The 17,703-nt window shown below is 38.8% G+C and overlaps 1 protein-coding gene across 3 annotated transcripts in view; it reads right to left on the bottom strand.

Moving 5' to 3' along the window:
• Positions 1–17,703, bottom strand: part of slc25a21 (solute carrier family 25 member 21) — a 123,450-nt gene that overhangs the window by 29,400 nt on the left and 76,347 nt on the right. For all 3 annotated transcript variants that reach the window (XM_073812453.1, XM_065288532.2, XM_073812452.1), the window contains one exon: positions 5,736–5,784. In XM_073812453.1, coding sequence (XP_073668554.1) covers positions 5,736–5,784 — 49 coding nt within the window. The remainder of the gene's footprint in view (positions 1–5,735; positions 5,785–17,703) is intronic.

Raw genomic sequence — 17,703 nt, forward strand, 5'->3', positions numbered from 1 at the left:
CTCTTAGCTCACATTTTGAGACTATTGACCTTTTTTGATCATTTTACCAAAACAATTATTGTTACTATTGATCCTACACTCAATGCTGGGTTATTTCAACCCATGATTGGGTTACAACAACCCGGCACTGGGTAATTTTTAACCCTGTCCAACCAGAGATCTCTGTCAAACAGTACAGTCATACATCCCAGTAAGTACCTATGCCAAAACGTCAGTGGTGAGCCACAATTATAAAGTCTTTTTAACTCTCTTTCTAAACCACAAATAATAGTGCTCTGTAGTTATTTTGGACTGGCTTTAGATTGTCTTTGTAAAGAAACATCCCACAAGCCATGTTCTACTGACGTTTTTCACCACCATTGCGAGTAGTAACCGTCTGACCACTGAATGCAGCACAGACTTCGCAGATAGCCGTAGTTGGACACCTGCATGCAGTTTCTTCCACTAGAGTTGCCAGCCAGGGCATGGTAGGATTAAGACATCACTGGAGCACAGCTGAGCGGCGTGCTGCTTTACTGGGCTGGATCGACTCTCTGGCCTCTGTGCTTTGAGCCCTGCTGTTTAAAGGCTGGTAGAGGGATTCCATCAAGAGTGCAGCAGGGTTCAGTCAGCAGTCGGGGGTGGAAGTTTGTAGGCTTACCCCTTACATTCAGCTGTCACTTGCTTTGACAAACATTGTTTCCAGCGTAACTCCCCCCTTTCATTTGACGAAGCTCTCTTTCAATCATGCTAAGATTTGATAAAGATTGAAACATTGTAGCGACTGTTATGAAGGGGGAACCCCAGGTGTAAGCAGATGACCGGGTGTTTGGAGTCATACCCTTCCATAACATTCAATGTGGGGAGACGCAATGATAAATGCGAAGTTATGAATTTTTTGGCCAAAACATTCAATTCTCTGAAACTGAACATTGAAGGGGTATTCAGTTATTTGCAAACGATTACAATATGCATATTTGTGGTATTTCTATATATCTTTTTATAGGATCTTATATATACATAGATATACTTACACTTATACTTACGCATAGAGGCAGGGATGCAAACTGCCAAGCAACTTTTTTTTATATAATGCAAAATGCAATACTTGCAGTAATTTATTTACTATTCAATATATTTCACCCAAAATCTAAAGCGTCCAGCAAAGTGGGCTTACCAAGATAAGCAAAGGTCAGCTGGTTAAGTCCATACGGAAAGAACAGCTCCATATCAAACAAACAGTTTTATTAGACTGCTGATATGACAATACTATTAATTTCATATGCATGCATAGGATAATCTTTCTACAAATATGTTTAGATTTTTTTGTGTAATAACATAACAATAAAAAAGTTTTCTATGTTCGAAATTTTTGAAACACTTAAAGGCACAGTATGTAGGATTGTGGCCAAAACTGGTACTGCAATCACAAAACTTGTGGCTAAAACTGGTACTGCAATCACACAACTGGTGGCCAATACACAAAATGACAACATAAACATCAGTTGAGGGCTGCAACTCCACTTTTTAAATGACAATATCCTGGCCGGACCACTGTCGTCAGTGATATAAGTATTTGAAATGAAAATGATTTCTTAATGTCTACTGATGTATCAGGGCCATTTTATGATTAATTGATATAAATTTCTTACATACTGTTCCTTTAAAAATAATAAGCTTAAAGTCCGCAGGAGTGGCTTAAGGTGGGTTTGGGATGTAGTGAAGCGACGAAACCTGAGCTTTTCAACAAGAGCAAAGCAAGCTCATTCTTAGACTCTAATGAGTGCGGCAGCGCGGCCGGCATGATGATCAGAGTCAGATGGGCTGCCCCGAGCAGCCGCCCCCTGCCGAAAGTGCCGCCTGACACCCTTTGTTACCTCCAAGTGAGCTGAGACCAGCCCATGAACCATGTAACTAGGTGGTTTCCAGGTTAATGAAAAGCTGTAACTCCAGTCTCACTGTCTCCTTAGAAGTCTAACTAACCTCTGAAACCCCCAACCTACACCCCACCAAGCCTACTTTGAAAAACCGTAAACATTCCAACAGAAAATGAGCATCGTCGAATGCATGTAAATAGAAGACGTAATTACTGACCCGTCCTCGATTTGCAAATGATCTTTCTCATTTGAATGTATGGCTAGTGCCGGTGCGAGGTGGTAACACAAATCATTTCGGTCAGCTGGAAGTGCTCCTTTCTGAAGGTAAACATGTATGAAGAATGAAAGTACAACTTAAAAGTAAACATTGATTTAACCTTACAAACAATCATGGTCTTGAAATACATTCTCTTCATGTTCTCCTAATCTACTGCCAGATGTTTGTTTGTGTGTGTGTGTGCCTGAGATCTACGGGCCCCTCGGCCCCCTAATTCTCATCTCCGCCTCTACATGGCTCCAGCAACCTCATTTGCACAGGGTAAATATGTATTCCCAGGTATACATTTTGTCAGGTTCCCCTCAAAAAAAAAGCCTTTGATTCCACTAAAGCGGCTCGTTGAAGAAAGAAAGCAAGCCAAAAAAACTCACTCCGGTTGGCATTTTAGACCAATTTAGAGCAGCGGACATTAAAGTGGTAGTAAGTCACTAATAGGAGCCAGTCCTGCAGCTAGCGTCGCTGAGGAGGTGTGCTGGGTATTTGTGCTTCAGTAACTCTCTGAGACCTATGCTAATAGATTTCAGCTCTACTAACCCTTCACTACCCCAATTAGTCTACTTTAGTGTGACTGAAAAGTAGAGAGAGAGAGAGAGAGAGAGAGAGAGAGAGAGAGAGAGAGAGAGAGAGAGAGAGAGAGAGAGAGAGAGAGAGGTAGAGAGAGAGAGAGGTAGAGAGAGATAGAGGTAGAGAGAGAGAGAGGGAGACAGAGGTAGAGAGACAGAGAGAGAGTTTGTATATTAGGGATGCATTATGATTAATCGCAATTAATCTATTGACAGTTTCATCAGTAGCGACATAAACAAGCAGCTTTCGTGGTCAACACGTAACTTCCGGTAAACTCCGCTAAGAATAAATAACAACAAAGTACTTTAAACATAGTTTATTTATATAACAAGCAAAATACATTTGTTTAGGAGTTCATTTTAGCAATTAGTCAGACCATAAAAAAATGAAACCGGAGGTAAAGTTCGGACCAGATGCGTAACGCGTATCCATACGTGCGTACGATGAAAGCGTCTATATATAGCAGAATAAAAGTTATTGTTTACAAAAAGTACCGTGTGTGTGAACTGTGTATAATAACTTTGTATAGGTAAATGCACACATATGCATATACATTTGTTGTGGTTGAGGAGAATCCCCCGAGTGCTGCAGAAAAGCGCTATATAAATGTAACAAATTATTATTAAATATTATTATTATTATATTTATGTATAATATATACTTAATATTAGATATATATTTTGTCTTATAATTATTCATGCATGTGTGCATATTTATATATACATAATTATTATACACAGTTCACACATATGATGTAAACATAAACTTTTATTACGCTATAGATTAATCGTGATAAATCGTTATGTATCCCTAGTGTATATACATATACTAATATTGATCAATATGAAACCATAAAAGCACAATTGATATAGTAATACAAAAACATTTTCACAATAAAAACAAAAGTGTGTTCTCTAACTTGGACAAATAATAATTTTAACCTATAAGATTAAAAAAATGTTTGTACTTTGTTGCAATTTGTGGTGAAAATTATATTACCACAATGCTTACATTTATGTCTAAGTGTATAAAAGGATGTAAGTTAAACAGGATAAAAAATGGATACTAGATGTTCTCAAATGACAATAGAGCAATAACTGAACATACTTGTGTAAGTAAGTATAATGAAAAATTAAGGAAAAGTGTCCATAACTGATGCTCTAGTGCAGAGGTTCCCAAACTTTTTCAGCGTGCGCCCCCCTTGTGTACGGTGCATTCCTTCGCGGGCCCCCCAAAGAAAATTTGTGACAAAAAACTGTTCTAAAACTCAACATTTTATTTAAAAAAAACATTAAATTATACAAAAAAGTAGTGCTTTTGGTCAGTAGCCTTATTTTTTTTAGGTTTAATTACACAGAATTCATGATAAATTAATGTATTTCATAAAATGTCATAAAACTGGGGCCCCCCTGGCACCATCTCGCGGCCCCCTTGGGGGCCCCGGCCCCCAGTTTGAAAACCACTGCTCTAGTGAGTAATGAGAAATCTTTTTTTATTTTAATACTTTTTTTACAAGTTACCGTGCAATGCTTAATTCTGATTGGACAGTCTTGACATTTCAAGGTTTCCGGAACGTCATTCCAGCCTCATTCACCCTTGACAGGTGCAGACTGATGCTTTCAAATATATTAAATATGAATATGCATAATTAATAACATTTATGATGAGATTTTATTTACAAATGATAAAGCCAAATGCATGTTTGTCTTTTCTGAACTTGTTTGAACGTGTCTTGGCTTAAAGCCTCTACTCGCGTACTTTTCTTACAAAAAATGCTGTTAACATTATTTTGTGTATATATATTAAACCATGTGGCCAGTATAAAACGTAGGATATATCATACAAGTGCCTAACAAAAGATTTTGTTTTAAAAAAAGAATATATTTTTAAAATGCTCTGTTCGTCTTCACAAGCTACACGATCTGGCATTTTTATATTCATTTTTTTATACTATTTAAAGGTTATGTTTTTTCAATAACTTAGTTATTTCAGCATTATGGTATTCCATTATGAGTTGGAAGAACAGAACCAGAGCAGCTGTCAGACTGACTGAGCCTGAAACCTTTCAATTTGAGCTTATGAAAGATAAGGTCACATATGCGCGCCACACTCACATGTGATACGCAGTTGGCCCGATGCACCGACACACACGCACAGACCCACACAAAACAAATAAAACTGGTGCTCTGCGCTGGGCTTTTATCACTTCTTGAGGAAGAGCATTACAAAGAAAACAGAGGATGCACTTTTAACCCTGACCCTGTGTGAGGAAAGAGTGGCCTAACTGTGGCCTTACCTGTAATAAACCCTTTACCCTAAACACTGGATCCTAAATCACTCTACAGGACTCTGGAGTATCGAATATCACTTCGTACGGGCGTACATACATGGGCACATGGCTGCAAACAAATGCATGCAAATTGACAAAGTTGCACAAAACAAACCACCTTTACAACCGCGCTTCTTCCTCAATAGCACAAACATCTCATTATCATCTCAAAAAGTTTATTCAACGAAAAACTGTGGTGAAACGCGTGAAGATCAGAGAGCGCGTGTGTGGGGTGCGAGGGGTGTTAGTCACCCAAACGGAGGTCCTAGAAGGGCACTCCAAAGTTGTTAAGGTTTAGCACCGGCCCACAACCTGTTTACTCCATACAGAGAGGCTCTCATGTGAGGGCACAGATCACACACCATCTCAATTTTACTTAAAGATGATGGAGAATAAAAGATACTGCTGGCCAAAAAATTCAATGTTTCGCTTAGATTAACATCTCTTTGACTTTAAGAACCACAGACATCAAAACAAGGGATGAAATTAGGTGAAATAATGAGGGAAGTATGTGAGCAATTTAGGAACATTAAAAGGTATTACTTAAACATTGTGGGGGAATAAGTCAATGATGCATTTCATTTTCCACATAAAGACTGCGGCTACTGCCATGAGTTCCCACTGAGGAAGAAAACGAAAAGCCAGTCCTGAATGAAGAACAAAGAAATGAGAAAAAGAAAGAGAGAGAAAAATGATGAATTATGTTTACCTGGTCTTTACAACATCCAGTGGGTGCATCAAGCAAATCTCCACAAGACCTAAAGGGGATGAAAAAATACATAATTACATATCCATTACAATGTCCTGTTAAAACTGATTACATCAGTCGTCGAAATGAGACATGAGTAAAACTAATCTCTTGTTATTCACTCCCAGGCCATGAAGCTGTCATTACCAAGTGCCATGTTTTCTTTCTCTCTCTTTTACTTTCACTCGTCATATTTCACATAGCTGTACACGTCATTTTTGGTATAATATGATTCAAAATTGGCACTCAGGTTATTCATCTGGGACATTCAACTCTTGTGACAGTTTAAGCTGGTTAATCATCCCAAATATGGCTTCACTTTCTAAAACACAACTATTGAAAGACCATTTGGATTCTGCCAAGCACCAAGCCTCCTGAGACTAAGGGCCAATCTCATTTCTCTGTCTTACCCCTTCCCCTTTGTCTTCGTCTTCCCCTTGCCCCTCGAAACCGAGTAAAGGGGTAAGACAGATCGTTCGTCTAAAAAATGAGACACCACTCGATTACCGTTTGCGTCACCTTCCCTTGCCGCTAACTGGCTGCTACGTAAACAGACAAGCGTTGATAAACAAAGAAGATGCCGTTGTCTCAGGTTGTGGTATCGATTGCCTGAGCGGAGCTCAACAAATAGCGCATAACTTAGCTGCTAGCTAGCGCCTTAACTAGCGATTCAAAACAAAAACATTACAATTAAAACCACTTGAACATTTTATTAAAACTATCATAAAACATGAGTGTCATAATATAATCTCAATTAACCTGCAGAAAATAACGTTACTTTCATTTGTGCGACTCCTTGACAGGCCGACGTTCATCAATAAAACGTCTTGATGCCGGCTCTCCTGAGATATTCCTACGTTAAAGTTTACCCCTCGCTTTCAAGTGTGGTCCTTATCACACTTCGTTTCAAGGGCTATGTATCCCTACGCCTTGGCCCTAGCCCTTGATTAAAATTGAGAATTGAGACACCACTTCGCCTCACATGAATGCACAAAACCGAGGTGAAGGGGTAAGGGGTAAGAGAGAAAAATGAGACGCACCCTAAATACGTGCACCCCAATCCACAATCATGGATTAAAAGATGGATTAAAGGGAGACTCCACTTTTTGTGAAACTATGCTCATTTTCCAGCTCCCCTAGAGTTGAACATTGGATTTTTACCGTTTTGGAATCCATTCAGCTGATATCCGGGTCTGGCGGGATCACTTTTAGCATAGCTTAGCACAATCCATTGAATTTGATTAGACCATTAGCATTGCGCTAAAAACAAATAACCAAAAAAGTTTCAATATTTTTCCTATTTCAAACTTGACTCTTCTGTAGTTACATCGTGTACTAAGACCAATAGAAAATTAAAAGTTGCGATTTTCTAGGCAAATATGGTTAGGAACTATACTTTCATTCTGGCGTAATGATCAAGGACTTTGCTGCCGTAACATGGCTGCAGCAGGTGCAATGATATTACACAGTGCCCAAAAACAGTCCCCTTAGTAACTTTCAATGGCAGGGGAATATTTTCGGGCAGTGCATAATATCAAAGTCCTTGATCATTACGCCAAAATGAAAGTATAGCCATATCTGCCTAGAAAATCGCAAACTTTTAATTTTCTGTCGGTCTTAGTACACGATGTAACTACAGAAGAGTTTAGTTTTCAATAGGAAAAATATCCAAACTATTTAGTTTTTTTTAGGGCAATGCTAATGGTCTAATCAGATACAATGGATTATGCTAAGCTGTGCTAAAAGTGGTACCGCCAGACCCGGAGATCTGCTGAATGGATTCCAAAAAGGTAAAAATCTAATGTTTACTCTAGGGGAGCTGGAAAATGAACATATCTAAAAAAAAGTGGAGTGTCCCTTTAATACCGTACAGCGTGATCCATGCATTTGTAAATACAAATAAAAAGTTGCAAATATTTGCAAACCACGTGCACCCACGGTTGATTTCACCGTTGGTGCGGGTGCAAATGAATATGCATCTGTCTTCATTAGATGGAGGGATTTTCCCTGTAAAATTCCAATGTAAGAGCCACCGAACTCGCATCCGACAGGAGCAGCTTGGCCAGCAGCCATATTCGTCACTCTGATCTTGTTTTTGCCTCCTTGCCACTCCACTGCAACTGACATGCGTGCGGTAAGGGATCTGGCAACAAAATGGCCTCCACGCGGAGATGTGGGACGTTGTGCTCCCCCGGCCTGCAAGTCATTACCATCATCCATTTTATTCAGTTCCAATGTGCTGATGGACCTAAACTCCCAAAGTATTTTTGAATCCTATTTTATCTGGACCGGCCTGTAAAGAGGCTGCCATAATGGCCCTTCTAATTCCAGGACTGCAGTTCGTATTCGCTCCAGCCATGAGAGAGGGGCTGACGGGTATTTAACATGCCGAATAATGGTGATTTCACACTTAAAAACATTGCAAATACCTTGGCTGTGCTGTTACCATACAGATCAGGTTCCATTCAGCAGAAGCAGCAAACAACAGTTGAAACCGAATCTGTGTTGGTACACAGGTTATGTAAATAGTTAACAGTAAGATTCAGTGTGTGTTTTGTGCTAAACAGTAGGTGACACGAAGAAGGGAAAAACATTTTTTTGTGGACGACAAGTATAAAGTAGCTGTAAGACACTGATACAGCTCTTCAAACAGACTAAGGAGGTGTTCGAGGAGCGAGATAAGTAAACAGTCTCGGTGAGACTTCACCCGAGGCATTTTTGAATAATTATGAGTCTGCAATTCTCAGCTCTATTCTGCCATTTACTTTAATGGCTTTCCTCACAGATTCCTCTGTGTGTGTACACAGCTGCTGAGAAATACAGTCCTATTCTAATTTCCTCCATTAAATGTATTGTCCATAAACAAGACATTGCCTCTTTGGGGATTTTCCAGGAAAGTAATTACCATGAGAAATACTGAAGACAGTCTAGGCACTGCTACAGCAGAAGATCAGACAGAGACTGTCATAAAGCAAATGATGCATACAAAGGTGCTAAAAGAGAAATTACACACGCTGGTGTTGAACTTTTTTTGGCATGTTACCTGTAAAGGAACATAAGACTTTTGAACACAGTTTGTGGCACAAATCCTAGCAGGAAAATTAGACGCTTTAACTCATCTCACGTCTACTGATATGAGAGTGCGAAGAAACATCAATAACGTCAGAAAGTTGGGTTTATCTTACTCTGCTTGTCTCCTAAGGCTAATTAATGCAATGCCATTTATTTGAATTATTAACTCTTTCACCGCCAGCGTTTTTAAAAAAAGTTGCCAGCCAGCGCCAGCGTTTTTCATGATTTTCACCAAAGTTTAATGCCTTCCAGAAAATGTTCTTCTTTAAATAAATAAACATACAATATACCAAATGAAAGAACAGACCCTCTGCTTTCAAACAAAAAAAACCGTTTCATCCTACCTTTAGTGGTTCTTTTGCAATCAGCTTTTGAATATGGGTAGGTTTTTGCAAAAACACCATATTTTGAGCAAAAAGCAAAAATAATTCCATATTTGTGACGGACTTTTCATAGAGATCCCATTCAGAGCGATCTTTAAAACAGACACGGACATGCAGCAGCTTGCCATAGGGCAGTACTTCCGGTTTTAAAAAGTTGCGGAAGGGCGCCACCTAGTGGATAATAGCGGTATTGCGGAAAGACGGAAAATCTCGTCATTGGCGGGGAAGCGTTTTCTCTTAATTGACGAGATATCTCGTCAATGGCGGGGAAAGAGTTAATGGCTGCCAGGGCATTACTGTGAAAAATAATGCTAGACACTCTGGAGACATATGATTTCCATTTCAGCGCTCTATGCATCCAGACGAAATAAAGTTGATAAAGGTGGTTTTAAAGGGATAGTTCACCCAAAAATGAAAATTCTGTCATCATTTACTCACCCATATGTTGTTACAAACCTATACACATTTTTTTGTTCTGATAAACACAAAGGAGGATATTTTGAGAAATGTTTGTAAGCCATTCGTGGACCCCATTTACTTCCATAGTATTCTTTTTTCCTACTATGTAAGTGAATGGGGTCCATGAACGGTTTGGTGACAAAAATTTCTCAAAATATCTTCCTTTGTGTTCATCAGAACAAAGACATTTATGCAGGTTTGTATCAACATGAGGGTGAGTAAATGATGACAGAATTTTCTTTTTTGGGTGAACTATCCCTTTAAAGTGATACTTTAAATTACCCCATTAAGCAATCCGAAATACATATGTTTGTCATCTTTTAGGCAAACACATTTGGAGTTATTTTAGTAAATGTCCTTCCTTTTTCAAGCTTATATTGGGAGAAAACAGGGAACAACTTCTGACTTTGAAGCCTAAAAAAGTGCATTCATCCTTAACAGAAGTAACCCACGCAGCTCTAAGGCATGAATAAAGGTCTTTCTGGGTAATCGATGCGATATTGTAAGACAAATATCCATATTTTAAACTTTAAACTAGCTTCTGGTAACAACGGCATCTTGGACTCACGTGATTTAGGAGAGTCACTGAGCAACGTACCTTTGGCAACAAATGCTCACTACTAACTCTATTGAATTGCATGACGCTGTTACCAGAAGCTAGTTATTATAGTTAATAAAGTTTGAAAAATTGATATTTTTCTTACAAAATCGCATTGATTACCTGCAAAAGACCTTTATTAACCCATTGGAGCCGCGTGGATTACCTCTGTGAAGCATGAATGCACTTTTTTGGGTTTGAATGCACTTTTTTAAAGTCAGAAGTTGTTCCCTGGTCTCCCAATATACGCTTGGAAGAGCAAAGACATTTACTTTGTCGAGATCCTTATCCTATGATAAAACAAACCCTTCTTTCAAAGATGGTTTAGAGAAAATGGATATCTAGAAAACAACCGGTTGTACACTTGGAATGAATGGTGAGTATAGACAGAGATTAGAATTAGAATTAAAATTTAAAGCTATATTAGACTGATACAAATGTATCAAATTATTTAGAAAGCAGTAAGGCCAATTGGCCAATAAGAGGTTGAATGTTGTTGTGTGTAAAGTTGGTAACACTTTACAATAAGGTTCATTAGTTAACATTAGTTAATGTATTAATTAACATGTATAAAACATGAGCAATACATTTGATACAGTATTTATTTTTCTTTGTTAAGGTTAGTTAATAGAAATAAAGCTTTTAATTGTTTGTTCATGTTAGTTCACAGTGCTTACTAATGGTAATGCAGGGTTCCCACACCTTAGTTAACTTAAAATTCAAGGACCTTTCAAGGACTTTCCAGGTCGAATACCCTCCAATTCAAGGACTAAATGTGGGGACACATTTCAAGTAAGAGCAGGGTTACATCGTGTTACCTTTTAAGATACATTGTTACAGTTCCCTTTAGAGGGAACTCGCGCTGCGTCACTGCGGTGACACTTTGGGGACGCCTCCAGGGGTAAGTGTGTCTGAATGTGTATAATCAAATTCAACCAATGGTGATGCTTAATGGCAAAGACAAAGTGACGTGGGAGCCAAGAAGTATATCACTATCTGAAATATTGCCAGACACGTTACAGAGACGCAGGAAGTATGGCAAGGCAGATGCAGCGTCTTTTTCCCTTCTGAGGGAACAACAGTTACATACGAAACCCGAGACGTTTTCATGTGTCAAACACAACTATGCAAAAAAAGACATAAAGAAGTAAACCGCACACCTAACTTGTCAAATGTCTTAAAAATAGGCACCGGAGCAATGTTTGTGGTAACCGTGGTATAAGAGGAATAATTGACTGTGGTCCTTTGAATTATTTGAAAATAATGCACACCCGCGGTTACTTATGGCCCATCGTCAATTATTCCTTACATAATTATTGGTCATTTTACTGTCTGTCAGATTTTGGCTTTATTTCTGAATGTATTTTCATTACAAACAAAAAATGTAAGTAGGAGAAAAATTTACTGGCCAATTGAAAATTAGATAATACACTGTTTAGATACCCAGCGCTGCTGGTTATAGCCGCTGTAAATGTAATAAGAACAGCATATTTACATGTTCAATGACAACTAAACAATTGCCAACTTTTTATAAAAAGGAAATATATAATATATGTTCATGCCAATAAAGGTAAATGATTTATATAACATTACCATTATTGTGCGGTGGTGTGAACGCTAATCTTGTTATCCTTATCATTAAAATTAAGCTAACTGTACAGAGGAAGCCTAAATCTGTCTGAACCCTGTTGCTGCTCTGGATTGTACATAAGGACCAAGTAGAGGATCAAAGGTAGTAACCAGTGAGTTGTAGGAAGCAGTGGGTTGCTGAGAAAGCCTGTCACTCATTTAAGGTCTAATGAACTCCACGTTTGGCGGAAAACAACACCGTAGTTAAGCAAGGCACAAGAGCTATCATCTTAAGGTTACGGGAAACAGGAAATACACAAACAAGGTGAGAATGTGAAAGAATAGACCACAGCCACCATAGGCATGGTCCATATAAATGGATTTAATCAAGCAGGAAAAAGAAATCAGGCCAAAAGATGGATAGACTGAAATGGACACATGTCCAATACCTGACTACACAAGCAATTAAAACCCTAAAGTGAATAACAGCTGTGTTCTTGAAGAAGAAAGAAAAAACACAATATATGGAGAGGTGAGATGATTAAGTTGGAAACTGTGGGAACTGTAAAAGTGTTTGGTGGGAAAAATATCATTTTTTTGAAGAACCTCAGCTTGACAAGTCAGGTTCCTCTGTGGTCTTTCTCAATGCAAGTTACAATCAACCATTGGCAACCATTCCCAAAAAAACTGTGCAGAATATGACTTTGAGGGGAGTTGGTGGGGGAACAAGCAAGCAGTATTCGCATGTTTTCCTTGATAGCTGAGAACAAATACAAGCGACACAACTTCTGATGAAATAGGTTAAGATTAGCGTGTCATTAAGCCCTTGTATGAAACATGACTCCATACCTTATCAGATATTAAATCGGGCACAACAGATGCAAAACACCAGCCTCAATTCATCTGACTACAGTACTTCGTGATCAGGGGCGTGTCTGTTGATCGCATTGCCGATTGTTTCGTTTATCAGCTTCGAATAAATGCATTTCTGGATAAATGTTGGCCGCACAAAAACCCAGGTGTATTTTTCCACAATAATCTACGGTGTCAATTCAAACCCACATGGGTCTTCTGATCCAAAAATCTCTGAAGGCTTTGCAACCCATATGTTCTGTTGCACCATGGGATTTCTGGCTGTCAGCACATGCTACTGTTTGATCATGTTCTTGAAGTGGAGTGAAGAAAGTGAAGACACAGAAACTTGCTCGCTCTGAACTTCTCCGTAATACTGTCACTTAGTCAAAGCACAGGCAAGAAATCGACCTGCCATCTGGTTGGTGTTTGAGGCTTAGTTCCGCCTCAGTGCGTGACACATCATTGAGTTCCATTATTTGGCGTGTCTTTTGTCTCTGAATCACAATAGCACTGACAGTTTCTGTCATCTACAGCTTCTACACCCGCAGTTACATGTGAGCAGGCAGCCACACACACTGCAACAAATTGGCAAGGAGGAGCAATTCCCTTCAAGATGCACTGATTCGATGATGCAAACCTCAGTCTGTAACAATAGTAGAAGCCAAAATAATTTATAGTGCAATTCATCACTCAGCGGTAACATCATTTATTTAGACAAGATGTCTTTATTTTGTGTGAAGTATCTTACATGTGTTAATCAGGTTTGTTTGAAAAGCAAATGAATGCAAGGTATGTCTTACAAACTTAAGCATGGAAATGTATGTGTGGCGTGGTCCATATGTTTATTAATACGTTTAATTTACTATTTATACAGCTTGATCTTCCGGGACTTCATATTAGCCACTTCGTAAACCGTATAAAAACGTACGATTAGTACAAAAAGCAATAACGAAGACACGCCCCTACATCTGACGTCACTGGGCCGAAAGTGTGTTAAAAATTGTACATTTAAATTATGTAAAATAGTTACAAATTGCCATGAGATTGTGTTGGATCCTTTGACAGCTATCAGGTGATGTGCCTCAACAAGGTTAAGAGAAAGATAAAGTTGATAGCTAGGCAACTGTTCATCAGTCTGCATTTCTAATAGCCTGATATCTTCCCTGATAGCAGTCCATACATCACCACAGTTGAGATCGCTATCTGCAGTTAGTTTTGGCTCGGGCAAGTACCCGACTCTTGCTCCCACGCAAAAGTGAGAAAGAAAAATAGCAAAGTGACAGTAAATGATTGCTCAACATGCACAGGTGTCATCAATCATCCTGAGACAGCCTGAGCGAGCAGATTTCCCCCGAAGCCTTCGAGAAAAAAAAGGTTAGAAGAGACGTCAGAAGAGGAAAGAGAGGTTCACATCGAGTACAGTGTTGTCTGCAGCTAACTACCAGTGCAATAAGCATTAACAGTGTTACTAGACTAACACAGCTGCTGGCGTTGCCTCATGAAGTAGGTTAGTATCACACTTGACTTGCTTCAAAGCATGCAGAAAATGCCCTTGGCCATGTCTGCTTAAGCTATTAAGATAAAACAACCACAATAACTATCTTTATTGAAGATTTACATATCTGAGTAATTGGGGAAAGTGCTAATTGCTTCCTCTTTGTTACAATTCAATGTACATGATATGACATAATGGAAGAGTATGCACAGAATAAGCAATGTTGGTTTTGACAGACACAATGCTATAAGGAGCCTCTTCTGTAGCCCTTTAAACTTTTTTTGAAAATATGGTCATTTTGCAGCTCCCCTAGAGTTAAATATTTGATTTTTACCTTTTTGGAATCCATTCAGCTGATCTCCAGGTTTGGTGCTACCACTTTTAGCATAGCTTAGCATAATCCATTGAATCTGATTAGACCATTAGCATCACCCTAAAAAAATAACTAAAGCGTTTCGATATTTTTCCTATTTAAAACTTGACTCTTCTGTAGTTATATCATGTACTAAGACCGACAGAAAATTAAAAGTTGCGATTTTCTAGGCCGATATGGCTAGGAACTATACTCTCATTCGGGCGTAATAATCAAGGACTTTGCTGCTGTAACATGGCTGCAGGAGGCTCAATGATATTACACAGAGCCCGAAAATGTCCCCTGCTGTTGAAAGTTACTAAGGGGACTATTTTCAGCTGCTGTGTAATATCATTGCGCCTCCTTTAAGTCCTTGATTATTACGCCAGAATGAGAGTATAGTTCCTTGCCATATCGGCCTAGAAAATCGCAAATTTTAATTTTCTGGGCGATGCTAATGGTCTAATCAGATTCAATGGATTATGCTAAGCTATGCTAAAAGTGCTTGCGCCAGAGCTGGAAATCAGCTGAATGGATTCTAAAAAGGTAAAAATCAATGTTTAACTCTAGAAAATGAGCTGCAAAATAGAAATTCTATCAACTTACTTTTGGTTTGGGTTCGAAAGGTCTTTGTGACCCAGGGCACGTACTTATTTTTATTTGACGCTGTCCACGACACTCCTCAAAAACTTTTTATTTTGCTGTGCATACATTTTGTTGTATTATGACACCTTACAAACTGCTGGCTGAAATTTTTTTTCTGAGAGGGCTTTTTAAACACTCCTCTGTCTCGTATCTTAAATCTGTGATCTTAGAGATGCGTATCAGGCATTCCTTGAGTCCAAGGCGGCAAGGTTTGGCTGTGTTCCTGATACCACCAGTAGCTAATTGAGCATACCCTTATCATCGCTAACACCTCTACACTACACTTCATGAATAGTTCTCAAAACACACCGACGCAGGAATGCTTAACATACAGGTGGTATGAGGCGCACACCATTTGTCATCGTGAGTAACAATGAACATCTGATTAGCTATCAAAAGTTTGAACCTGACACAGGCATCGGGTTTCACCGCTTGTCTGAAAATACAGGAACTAGGTGAAGTGCAAGATACGCAGATAAGAAGCTCACGAGAATCTGTGTTTACATCAATATGCATGTAAAGCGAGGCGCTAGATGGTCAAAGCTGACATGCAGAGAGTATAATTCTTTAAACAAAATGGATCATTGCAGATCTGGAGTTCTGGGACAAGATGCCGATTGGTCAATAGGGCGTAACCATTATCGGCAAGCCATGGGTAATGGATGAACAAATGCATAGCATTAAAGCGGGAACTATTTAGAACAGCAATAAGCCATGAAATGCATCAAAGTGATTTTATCTTCAGCACAATGTGAAATTAATAATTACCAACAATACAAAATGAAATACAAATATACAGAATTCTACATACTGTTCAATCTTGTGTTTAGTGTGAGATGAATATGAAGGAAAGTCTGTGGGAATTTAATAAATCTATAAAGCTATTATACAAGTCATTTGGCAACAAACATCATCGTCATATCTGGCAAGGCTCTATGGGTGGCTGGATTTTCTTCTTTATTTCAAACAGCTTTTATTTAGAAACATTATACAGGTCTGCATATTTAACATTCTCTGTATTGTTCATGCGAAAACTTTTATTTAGAAACATTATACAGGTTCGCATATTCTACATTCTCTGTATTGTTTGTGCAAAAACTACATTGTTGTCTTGCATCTACTCAAACCATTTGATATAAAGGGTTGTTACTTGCGTCACAGAAGTCAACTGGTTAGGAGTTGAATTTTTTTTACATTTATGCTTTTATTCAAAGCGACTTCCAATGCATCAATCTTATAAAAGAAATACCAAAATATCACCATACCAACAAAAAACAAAACCCCGGTACTAGAGCACAGAAGAAAGGCAATGATAAGGATAAAGTTCCCACACCTTAGTAGCTTCAAATTCAAGGACCTTTCAAGTATTTCCAGGTCCAATACCCTTAAATTCAAGGACTAAATGTGGGGACACATTTCAAGTGAGAGCAAGGTTACATTGTGTTACCTTTTAAGATACACTGTTACAGTTCCCTTTCGAGGGAACTCGCACTGTGTCACTGCGGTGACACTTTGGGGACGCCTCCAGGGGTAAGTGCGTCTGAATGTGTATATCAAATTCAACCAATGGTGAGGCTTAACGACAAAGACAGGAGGAGCCAGGAAGTATATCGCTATCTGAAATATTGCCAAAGACGGCGTTATAGGGACACATGAAGTATGGCAAGGGAGACACAGCGTCTCCTTCCCTTCTCAGGGAACAACAGTTACATACGTAACCCAAAACGTTTTCTTGTGTCAAACACAACTATGCAAAAATGCATTTTGGTATGAATCAACATTCACATACAGAAGATATAAGCATTTAAAGCGAACAGTTTAGCATGTGTGCTTAAAAAGTCTTACATTTTTATAATATCCTACACTACACAGGGAATAAGATTTGTTTTCTTCAGAAAACTTATTGCATAAAATAGTTTCAAGCACTTTCAATGACCTGTATCTATGTACATTATGTATATTTTTAAAAACTTCCCAGGGCCTTGAAATTTCTTCCCCAGATTCACAAACTTTCAAGGATTTCAGGGACCTGTGGGAAGCCTGTATAACAACTTGCACCAATATATAAAATCTAAATTAACCACCATAGACTGTAAAAAATATGGAAGTAGTGTCCGTGACGTCACCCTTAGGTTTATGAAGAGTTTTATTGAAGCCAGTAGTTGGCGGGGCCTGCCGTCGACATCTTGGCATTGAGTCTTCGCGCATCACTTGGGGATAATTGAAAATGGGTAAAGAGGCGGGACGTGGGTGAAGCTTAAGTGGTTGGTTGCTAAGCCCGCCTAGCTTGACTACAAAGTGACAGCAGTGGCGAAGCCGTCTGAGATGCATATGTCCATCATTTTTTAGACAAACACATTTTCAGTTTTTTTAGAAAATGTCTTAGATCTTTCAGTTGGTAAAAGGTAAAGTTACAGGGTCCACTCCTTCAAGTCCAAAACATGCGGATTTATCCTTTACAAAAGTATTCCAAATGGCTCCAGTGGGATAAACAAAGGCCT

The sequence above is a fragment of the Paramisgurnus dabryanus genome, chromosome 17, assembly GCF_030506205.2.
Source record: "Paramisgurnus dabryanus chromosome 17, PD_genome_1.1, whole genome shotgun sequence".
NCBI classification, from domain to species: Eukaryota; Metazoa; Chordata; class Actinopteri; order Cypriniformes; family Cobitidae; genus Paramisgurnus; species Paramisgurnus dabryanus.